The sequence below is a fragment of the Carassius gibelio genome, chromosome B10, assembly GCF_023724105.1.
Source record: "Carassius gibelio isolate Cgi1373 ecotype wild population from Czech Republic chromosome B10, carGib1.2-hapl.c, whole genome shotgun sequence".
Taxonomy (NCBI): domain Eukaryota; kingdom Metazoa; phylum Chordata; class Actinopteri; order Cypriniformes; family Cyprinidae; genus Carassius; species Carassius gibelio.
In genome coordinates this window covers 21,966,923-21,978,231 of record NC_068405.1, presented here as the reverse complement: position 1 = coordinate 21,978,231, position 11,309 = coordinate 21,966,923, and the positions used below count along the sequence as shown (strand labels likewise).

The window sequence follows — 11,309 nt, the reverse complement described above, 5'->3', positions numbered from 1 at the left end:
CTGCAGCCATTTAATTTGAAAACATAGATCTGTGGCAAGCAGCGGCATGTGTTATGCTGAAGATATAGAAAAGCGCATTTTATAAATTTGTTTTGTGGACGTAGAACAGATGTTTAGGCTTATATTTTGTGTTAGTGGGGGTTTGGGGACAGGCGGAGTGATATGACACACTGCACAGGGCGAGCGCTGATCATATGTTTCGAGATAAAAACAAATACGCCACAATGATTAGAAATAACACATTGGTTGAATTTGAATATTTTTATTGAAAGAATTCACTTTAAAAACGAGAGAAAACATCGCGTTTTGGCACTAAGAAAAGAAGAATGGCTCAGTTTAGTATCTAGGTCAAGAAAATGCACCCAGGCACATAGCAACAGCATACAGTCAGTGCGACACTAAGCGCTACGTCACACTCTTCTCATTTCCCAAAACAAGAGATACAAAACTACAGTGTTCAGGAAGTCAAGTGTAATTGGTATATGGTAAAATTTATTCGATAAACAAAGTAAACAATACTCGTCTGAGAGCATCAGGAAATAAAACTGTCAATCTATGTCCTGTTTCCATCTGAGGATTGTTTCTTTGACATCAGTGCAACAATGCGATCCATGCATTGCAACATTTGGTAGCCTAATAGGATTAAGTTGCCTAATTATTATAATAGACTATGGCAATGTCAAAATCAGACCACATGTAAGTTAACCACAGCTATTGCATAAAAACAATGCCTCTTATTATTTCCTATTTAGGTTGTAGTATCTTGTGAAAGGCCTTCACGGTGTATGGCACAAAATGGTGGTGAATTATCCAAGGCTGACAAGCACATACTGCAATCAATGTAGGACTCTCTTCAGTTTCTGCCTCCTTTAGAAACTGACTTTGGAGATACCTGTCAATTCAAAATAAGGAAGGACATTATGCAGTCTAATAATAGTAGCCTATATAGTCTTACACAGTGCCCACATAAAGCATTGGGACATATAATGTAATTTAATTAGATAAGTCAACATGACTCCAAAACAAATAAAAATTTCTTAAACCAACTTTTACAACATTTTTACAATGATGTCTCATACTTTTTTATTCAATGGCCTAAACTGAGCAAAAATATGCAGTTGGGGGAGGTTTATAGAAAAGGCCTTTTATTTGGTAAACAAATCGAAACTTTTGACGACAGAAGGCATGTAGTAGATCGTGTACAACCGGTTTTGTATATGATACAACTTAAAAGCATGCACTTACTTGTGCCCATCTTTTCAGGCTCGTGGGAGTTTTAAAATCTCCTCGCAGTACCTAGGAAAGACAGACAAATAGAAATTATGACTGAATAACTAGCAATTCTGATCCTTGAGCTGCACTGACTGAATTGAAATGCATATTGTAGGCACTGTGTCTTATTCTGCGTTCGAATATACCCTTTGAGTATTGTTGATCACTTCCTGATCTGGTTGACCATAATCTGGTGGATTGGCATTGGGGTTGTAGCCCAGCCTGCTCAGCATTGGTGCAATCCTGTCCATGTCCTGCTGGACATCTGCTGGGATGTGGCCTACCCAGCGTGTGAGGGCTTCCAGGTTAACTGGTTTGATCACTTGATCCGTGGAGCGTTCGGTTCTTAAAAACAAAGTGAAAAGTGAGGATGGTCAGGAAACGATGGAAGGCCTGCGACCAAAACATTAAAGGAAAAGTTCACCACAAAATGAAAATGCTGTCATCATTTAATCTTCCTCAAGCTGTCCCAAAACTGTATGAATTTCTTTTAGCTGTTGAAAACAAAAGAAGATATTCTAAAGAATCTTGGTACCCAAACAGTTCATGGCATCCATTGACTTTAATAGTATGGTAAAAAATCCCATACAAGTCAATGGGTAACCATTAACTGTTTGGGTACCAAGATTCTAAATATAATCGAAGAAAGAAGAAGAAAGAAGACAGTGTGTCTTTAAATCTCTTAATTGATCTCTTTAAATATATAAACCTGATTCCTAAAAGTTGGGACTCTGTACAAATTGTGAGTAAAAAAGGAATGGACAAATCTCATACACCAATATTTTATTCACAATAGAATATAGATAACATATCAAATGTTGAAAGTGAGACATTTTGAAATGTCATGCCAAATATTGTCTCATTTTGGATTTCATGAGAGGTACACATTCCAAAAAAGTTGGGACAGGTAGCAATAAGATGCCGGAAAAGTTAAATGTACATATAAGGAACAGCTGGAGGACCAATTTGCAACTTATTAGGTCAATTGGCAACATGATTGGATATAAAAAGAGCCTCTCAGAGTGACAGTGTCTCTCAGAAGTCAAGATGGGCAGAGGATCACCAATTCCCCCAATGCTGCGGCGAAAAATAGGGGAGCAATATCAGAAAGGAGTTTCTCAGGGAAACATTGCAAAGAGTTTGAAGTGATCATCATCTTCTACAGTGCATAAAATCATCCACAAGTTTAGAGAATCTGAAACAATCTTCTGTGCATAAGGGTCAAGGCCGGAAACCCATACTGGATCCCCGTGATCTTCGGGCCCTACTGTAATGGAAAACACAACATGAGCTCAGGAATACTTCCAGAAAACATTGTTGGTGAACACAATCCATCGTGCCATTCGCCGTTGCTGGCTAAAACTCTATAGAAGAAGCCATATCTAAACATGATCCAGAAGCACAGGCATTTTCTCTGGGCCAAGGCTTATTAAAAAAGAACTGTGGCAAAGTGGAAAACTGTTCTGTGGTCAGACAAATTAAAATTTGAAGTTCTTTTGGGAAAACTGGGACACCATGTCATCCGGACTAAAGAGGACAAGGACAACCCAAGTTGTTATCAACGCTCAGTTCAGAAACCTGCATCTCTGATGGTATGGGGATGCATGAGTGTGTGTGGCATGGGCAGCTTACAAATTTGGAAATGCATCATCAATGCTGAAAGGTAATCCAAGTTCTAGAACAACATATGCTCCCATCCAGACGTCGTCTTTTTCAGGGAAGACCTTGCATTTTCCAGCATCACAATGCCAGACCACATACTGCATCAATTACAACATCATGGCTGCGTAGAAGAAGGTTCTGGGTACTGAAATGGGAAGCATACAGTCCAGATCTTTTACCCACAGAAAACATTTGGCACATCTTAAAGTGGAAGTTGCGACAAAGAAGACTTAAGACAGTTGAGGAACTAGAAGCCTGTTTTAGACAAGAATGGGACAATATTCCTATTCCTGAACTTGAGCAACTTATCTCCTCAGTCCCCAGATGTTTGCAGACTGTTATAAAAAGAAGAGGGGATGCCACACAGAGGTAAACATGGCCTTGTCCCAACTTTTTTTATATGTGTTGATGCCATGAAATTTACAATCAATTAATTTTTTCCTTAAAATGACCCATTTTCTAAGTTTAAACATTTGATATGTCATCTATGTTGTATTCTGAATAAAATATTGAAATTTAATACTTCCAAATCATTGCATCCTGTTTTTATTCACAATTTTTACAATTTGTAATTTCGCCCTACCGAGACAGTGATACCCCTCCTGGCTGCCCGATGGCCTCTTCATGATGAAGCACTCCTTCATGCCAAGGTGAGTTCAGAAAGTGTAGCACACGCTTCATGTTGGCTCTTGGCTGCAGCACCAGATCCTCATAGCGGACAGTCATACAGCGACTCCGGCCGACCACCATACACTGGGAGAGCATGACTTCGATTGCATTGCTCCATTTAGTCAGACAGTTCCTGTAACTGGACAGGTTGAAGCCAGAGATTGTCACTCGTCTGGAGATCATAGAGTGCACAGAAGCTCGGCCGTCTCTGAGCATTAGCAGGAATTTAGAGCTGGAAGAACAGATGATGGCATGAGGAGCGAGACAGAATGACTCAAAATCATGGAAGAAACTAGAAATCAAAAGGATTTGGGGGCATAAAAATCTAAAATTGTGAAAATAAATTTTTCATCAAATTTATTAAAAAAACTTAATGTAACATGATCTTTACTTAATATCCTAATGATTTTTTGCATTAAAAATTTTTTGACCCATACAATGTATTGTTGGCTATGATACCAATATACCCATCCTACTAATGACTGGTTTTGGGATCACACATATTTATAATAATTTACTTTATTTGAGCTAATGCACATTTAAAAATATAATAAATTATAATAAAATAATAACAATAACAAAAATAATAATAAAAAATAAAAAAATGGAAATAATTAATTTTAGATTTTAGAACTACATTTTTTACAATTTAAGAAATCATGTTGGCCCCAGTGATGGCAAGTGTTAATATATTTTTCATGATACTATGTATGTTTTCGTACAAAGCTTTTAAAATAAAATAAAATAAAATTATTTTATAATACTTTTTGATTGTATCAGCAACAAGATTTTAAAAGTTTTTTCAGGCCCTGATGAACACAAATTAAAATAAGTGTAAATACAATTAGCAGAAGTACTACAAATTTTTGTCTTTGTGCAAAGCATTTAAAATAAAATAAAACTAAAATCCCGGAATGCACCTCTAAAAAATATCTTACTTGGGGAAAATGTGTGACAGATAAGTAGCACTCTTCAGTGTAAAGGGGTCTTTATTGCACAGCAGTGGTGCAGGTTCTCCATGCCGTGCGATAATCTCCAGCAGAAACGCTGTAGTCGCAGCATCCAGCATCTCTTGACTGACTCCCTCGTCCTCCAGAGCCCAGCGCTCCTCCGTCTGCCTCCCCCAGCCGTGTCGCAGAGACAGTATCCTGGGGATCACCCGCGTCTCCTCCCCGCAGCGGATGTCAGGGTGGGCATCTAGCATGGCTCGCATCAAGGTGGTCCCTGACCGTGGAACGCCACCCACAAACACTATCGGTGTGTTATGGTTGTACCGGTACTGTGTCTGGTTCAAGTTTCGAACCAGTATAGACACCATATGAGCTCTGGGAACCTTTCCAGGGCATGTCAGCACTTGATAGAGAGTAGAAAGAGAACAAGCTCCAAAGAGCATAAGCAGGAGTACAACTGACCTTTTGACTGACAGCCGCATCACACTAAGAGGAAAAAAAGATTCAACTTAAACACAGAAGTGACTGCACTTCCTCTGTTGGCTACTTACAAAGCTCATTTGATTCATCAGATCTGATCTTTGAATTACACATTCTTTAAAAATCTCTTTTTTTGCACATTAAAAGAGTGAAAGTGGTTGGATCCACATGCATGACATGCACAGCAAATAGAGGCTACAGGTAAAGCCGAGAAAGAGACATTGCACTGATAAAGTGATATGAAACGAGTTGCATTAAGCACAAATCATTAAGGAAACGATTAACTGACCTTCACAAACAACGAACGTTGCACGATGCTCTGCGGTGGAGCCAAATGGTGAATATAGTTTAAAAACATTCAGACTATCAGTTCAGATCTTTACTGGCAGCAACAAACTGTGGCTTTTTCTCTCTTCCTGTGTCCCTCAGAAGTGTTCAGTTTGTGCTGTCGATTCTTTGGTAACACATGTATCAAAATGTTTCGTTTCGTTTTCAAAGGAAGATAAATCAAACAAAGGAAATGGGTGGACTGAGAAATGAGATAGCACTGTAGTAAATGCGACTCTTGCATGCAAGTATGAGGCCAGGTGTTTCCACTCCATAAGACTGTGTTGACATACCCATATATGGAAATTCTTTTGCATACATTTGCATTTGCTTCTGAAACACATTAGACTATGGACAGTCATCACAGGGTAAAAAAATAAATGATTTTTATCTCTTTTTAAAATAAACCAGGACACGTCAATGTTAGAAAAGATTTAAATGAATTTATTTATTTGTTTTCACATTTCTTTAGAGAAATCAGTTACATTTTTTTTCTTTATCTCCAAAATGAAGTATTCATTAATCAGCAGAGAACATTTCACATATACTTCAAAATAAATACATCATCTGCTCTCTGCTGCAGTAGGACGTCACTTGCAGGGGAAAAAAAATACTACTTTAACCTGCACTACAAACTGCTCTAAGTACAAAGACTTAAAAATGACAGCAGGCAGGACGGGCCACAGACAGACACGGGACGGCGCCACCACCACCCCTTTATATCGGAGCGAAGGGCTTACTCCAGGGTCAAACTGTCCCGAAAATCACCGTATTGAGGTGAAAGAACACTGTGCAAACTCTTCACTTGTTATTTTCCACTCACTTGTAATGTCACTCACACACACACACACACACACACAGGTGTTTGTGAATACGGATCATAAAACCACAGTAAAGTCTAGAAGGATCTCTGCACTGGTACTTCCTGTTTCACAGCCCTGTTCCCCTTCATGCCCCTCTCTGTCCCTGGAGGTTGTGGAGGTGGGGAGAGTGGGATCTATTTACATCACTTCCTGTAAGTGCTGGAGCAGTACGGGACGTGTCTGTAGGCCTCTTCATATGGACACCTCATATTCTCTCGTATCCTGTCCAATAAAAACACAGGAAAATGAGATGTATGTCAGCATTATGGAGGATCTTGATTTCCATTGAGATTCTCACCCCTCCAGTCTCATAGAGAGGGTTGTCAAACTCGGTTTCCACGGTGATCTGGCTGTAGGGATGCGGATACATCAGAGGAAGTCTTAGGTTTGTATAATAGCGGCACCTGAGGAACAGAGAAGAGAGTTTGTCGGGCTCAAGCACAGCACAAGTTCTGGGGTTCACGGTGTTTTCTCATTACGCTTCAAGCCATTACATGCTTTATGAAGAAACCAATCTCATTTCACAAGCGGTGGCTCTAAGCACCGTTTCATTAGTACAAGTAGCTTTGAGCGATCTATTAAATCAGAAACAGAACATGTGTAAGTGCCCATGAACATTGTAGAGTGAAGAGCTGTGCTCACATTAGACTGTGTGTACGGCTCACCTGGTGACATAGATGTAGGCTCCGCCCAGTAAAACAGACACTAGCAGCACCAGGATAAATATTGCTAGAGCCATACTTCCCCCATCAAAAGAAGAGTCCGCCGCCGCCTCAGCCACTAGACAAGATAATAATTCATTTCCACCCACATTATACATATATAATCACTCTCATACAGTAACAATGTGCTCTTGCTGCTTGTGATATTAAAAGGTAGACACTTTACAATATAAAAGATATGATATAAAAAAGAAGCTAAACCTTTGCTTAAATTAGTACATTAAAAATAAAACTTACCCTCTAGTGCATGACTGCTAGAACATTCATGATTGGCTGAAATATATTAGGTAAAAATTAATACATTTAATACATACTTCAGCATTTAATATATAATATTATAAAGTAATCAAACAATATATATATATATATATATATATATATATATATATATATATATATATATACACACGGTACATACACATACATATTAATGTTTAGTTTTTTTGTTTTTGTTTTGAGTAATGGTAATCCAACATTTTTTAAGGTGTTTTTTTATTTATTCACTGTTTATTTTTATTTTTTTATTTTACTATTTATTACTACCTAATAAAGCTGCATGAGAGACATTTAATTAAGTATTCTTAGAATATATTTAATGTATAAATTAACATTATTTAAAAACTAATTTGGAGGTAACAACCTTTGGAAACTAAATATCTGTTAATGAAGCTGAATAATAAAAATTTAGTGAATAGTCAAAAACATTATTTACCTTTGAAATCTAAAAATACACTCATTGTATAATCATTAAATACATTTGAAAATGTTTTGAAAAGAAAAGCTCAGTTAGAACAGTAATTGTTGGGAATGAGAAGTACAATAATTAAGTAAAAAAAAGTACAACAGTAATAATAACAATACAATTATTATTATTATAAATAATAATAATAGTAAAACATAAATAAATACATAAGAATCTTGGTATAAAGGGTTGACCCTGTACATTTTCATACAAACTTATGTTTAGTAAATAGTGTAAATGATTCTTACCTCTGCACAGAGGTAATGGACCACTCCAAAAAGACGGATTTCCCAGAATGCACTTGATGGCCATCTCACCAATGAGCTCATAGTCTTGGTAGCACATAAAAGTTAGAGACTCTCCCGGTAGGTAAAGCTTTTTAGACAAGATCTGGTAGCCATTGTCAGGAAGGCCGGGATTCTCACAGGACACAGACTCTTCAGCTAATATAAAGGCAATTAAATCAAGAATAATTGGGATTAAACAAGAGCTGAAACATAAAATACAGCCATTTTGGACAAAACATTTGTGGGAACTCACACATGCAATGAGGCAAGCGAGACGTCCATACAGGAGTGCCGGGTTCTCGACCATAGCAAGTGAGAGTGGCGCCGCCCTGCAGGATGTATCCGGGAATGCAGCTGTACTGGATAGTGGTGCCAACCAAGAGTTTGGGATCAGACAGTGTGCGTGTGGAGTGCTCCACATGTCCAGGGTCTGTGCAGTACATAACTAATAAGAGGAAGCGAGAGAAGGAGACACAGCTGAGAAGGATGACATTTGAATCTGTTGAAAGTAAAAGCTACTCAGACTCTAATTAGCGAAGACACCCAACTGTGCTGGACTCACTCTTCTCACAGAACGGAGGCTGTGTGTTCCAGCTCAGGTCCACCTGACAGGTCAGGGTTTCACTGCCCACCAGGTCGTACCCTGGATCGCACTGATACGTGATACGAGCTCCACGCACCAGCGCCGCGTGAGAAGTGGTCTTCCAGCCGTTCTGGATCTCAGGGAGGTCTGGACACGAGTCGTTACGTGACACCTCTGAAAAAAGGAACAAAATTATTTAACCTCTTATTATTAACAGATATTAACAGAAATAAATACAGGAGAATAGCAAAACAAATTGTCACCACTTCACCTCAATATATATATATATATAATAATAATAATATTAATAATAATATATATATAAATAATGATAATATATAAATTAGGTTGGTATTAAAAAGAAAATAATAAGGATACCAAAAAATATTGGCCTTTCCCATTCACTCATCCACTGGCCAAGATAAATGAATAAATATTTATAATAAAACTTATATAATAAAACCACACTCATGGTTTAAAAGGTGTGTCATTGTATCTTCTAAGTGACTGGACAATTTTTGCATAGCAGATAATAAAGATACCATTCACTCATATTAAAGGAGAGACGTGACTCATGGAGACCAGAATATCACATGCTTGAGCAAGCACCACGCACTCATTTTTAGGAAATGTAAAATCTAGTTTTATGTTATTTTTTTGCCTTTCGGGAATCAAAAAGTCAAGTTGAACTTGCTTCACCCACACGGACGTGTGTAGGAGCATGTGTGCTAACCGCTAGGTCACAGCTCTGACACTTTCAGTTCTTTTATTCATAAGATTTCAGTTCTTGTAGTTGGCAAAAAAATCATAAATAAATGTAAAAGGCCTGAGTAAATGAATTTTTTATTTAAAAGGCATTCAGAAGAGTTTTCTAACAGATCAGTTATTCCTAGCATAACTTGATGTTCCTGTGCGCTGTTAGCGCAGTGCTAATGGGGTTTCTTTAGATTGCACATGCACTCAGTTCATGAGCGGTTTGATCAAGAGCAAATCGACCACCAGTGTGAATTCACAGTACGTCTGTGACCTTTATTCAGCTGGGAATCGTCTATCATTATACGAAAAAAAAAAAAAAAGAGTATCTCTGTCTTTTTAGTTCAAGCCATTACTGGAGATTGCAAGCTAACGTGCTCTCTCTCTCTCTCTCTCTCTCTGTGTGTGTGTGTATCCTATGGGAGAGTATAGAGACTAAACTAAATGTGAATGAATGAGGGCAGCCAGGAGAGAAGGAGGAGAAGAGGATGATGGGAGATTTCAGGAGCTGAAAATAGTTAGGTTTGTGCAAAAAAAAAAAAAAAAAAAGCACTGATTGAAATCCATGTCGACCATTTGAGAACATAATGGATTGGTTGAAGTAATTTTAATAGAAAGAGTTGCATTGAGACTCTCTCTGTGTGTTCGTGACACTCATAAGAGACTGAAAGTTTGTGCATAAAGCTTGTCTTTAGTTGGGAAATGAAATGTGTTTTTATACTGTGACGGACTAATTTCATTTAGCCAGACTTTTTGACTACAAACAGAAAATCTGCTCCAGTGTTGTTATTGTTAAAACTTTGTTTGTGTTTGTTAAATAAAGCTGGATTAAAACAAAATATAAATATTAGATAGAAAACGTAAACCTAAACTTGAATGGAATAAAAAAAAAAAACTTAAATATAACATGTTTAAATTGAAATACTAAAATTACTAAAACTGATAGATACTCCAGCTTAAACTTAATTAAAAGAGCTCTAACTTCCGACTGGATGTGATTCCGATCGGTCTCCATTGGAACCTTAGTTCTTTTTTATTATTTGTAATTTTTTTTTAAATTTTAATAGGTTTAATATTAGATTATCAGCTCGCAATATACACTAACTTGACTGGAAACACTGGAGACCGGAAATGCAAAGCATTATTCCAGTTAAGAGTCAGACATGACTTCCACGTTCAGGAAAAACGTCTATATGATGTTTATGGGCAGGTTAATATGAAGTATTTCAGTGTTCTCAAAGACATCTTGCTTATTATGCAAACAAAACTCTTCAGTTCCAGACAATCAGGTTTCGAGAACACTCTTGCCATTTCTGTGTGCAATATGCATGAGACTTTGTCTAATTTATGCGTTTTAACTGGGTTGCAATTAGCTCGAGTGTCCTTACCCATGTAGTTGATGATGAAACCCTCTCCTTTCCCAAACACCAGACCGGCTGGGTCTGAGTGGAAGGTGACGGTGAGGTCAGGGGTCGAGGAGGACATCTTAAACGGGCTGGTTCCCCCAACAAACTGCCCTAATATACGTGTCGTGACCTCATCTCCATCCAAAATGGTTAGCATATCACTGTCGCTCAGATTCAAGCTAATGAGAGAGAGAGAAAGAGACAGTGGGCGAGAGGTGAGGGGTTTGTGTAGGAGGAAATGAGAAAATGAACGAGTCATTCAGGCGGTTGGGTGAGTCATCGCATCCAGCAGGTCTGTGGGCTTCGTTTGATTCCAGCAAAGCAGCCAAAGCAGCAGACTTTGCAGTTGTTTTCAGAACAGAATGTTCCAGAAGGACTTACAGCTGCACGTCCAGAAGGACGCGTTTGTCCTCGCCGACGTGAATCCTCCAGCTGCAGTCCTCGCCCTCCCCGGACCATTCGGGCCAGTTTGGGGACAGGATAACGCCGCTGGGGCCGGACAGGTCACCGCCACAGAGAGCTGCAGAGAGGACACACAGACACGGGTCGCATTGATTTCAATCGTATTCATACTGTTTTGTGCCCTGTGCGCT

At 38.4% G+C, this 11,309-nt stretch overlaps 2 protein-coding genes across 2 annotated transcripts in view; both read right to left on the bottom strand.

Moving 5' to 3' along the window:
• Window positions 1–253: 253 nt before the first annotated feature.
• tpst2 (tyrosylprotein sulfotransferase 2) lies at window positions 254–5,609 on the bottom strand. Its single transcript, XM_052566504.1, has 6 exons — window positions 5,323–5,609; window positions 4,542–5,039; window positions 3,518–3,835; window positions 1,419–1,617; window positions 1,246–1,296; window positions 254–892 (listed from the first exon to the last, which is right to left on the bottom strand). The coding sequence occupies exons 2-6, from the start codon at window positions 5,033–5,035 to the stop codon at window positions 854–856; spliced, it is 1,101 nt and encodes a 366-aa protein (XP_052422464.1). The 5' UTR covers window positions 5,036–5,039; window positions 5,323–5,609; the 3' UTR covers window positions 254–853.
• A 172-nt stretch (window positions 5,610–5,781) lies between these two features.
• Window positions 5,782–11,309, bottom strand: part of LOC127965930 (seizure 6-like protein) — a 36,085-nt gene continuing 30,557 nt past the window's right edge. The window contains exons 9-17 of the mRNA XM_052566652.1: window positions 11,098–11,236; window positions 10,699–10,895; window positions 8,537–8,731; window positions 8,228–8,419; window positions 7,936–8,130; window positions 7,183–7,218; window positions 6,889–7,003; window positions 6,522–6,627; window positions 5,782–6,445 (exon numbers count right to left, since the gene is read on the bottom strand). Coding sequence (XP_052422612.1) covers window positions 6,416–6,445; window positions 6,522–6,627; window positions 6,889–7,003; window positions 7,183–7,218; window positions 7,936–8,130; window positions 8,228–8,419; window positions 8,537–8,731; window positions 10,699–10,895; window positions 11,098–11,236 — 1,205 coding nt within the window. The 3' untranslated portion in view covers window positions 5,782–6,415. The remainder of the gene's footprint in view (window positions 6,446–6,521; window positions 6,628–6,888; window positions 7,004–7,182; window positions 7,219–7,935; window positions 8,131–8,227; window positions 8,420–8,536; window positions 8,732–10,698; window positions 10,896–11,097; window positions 11,237–11,309) is intronic.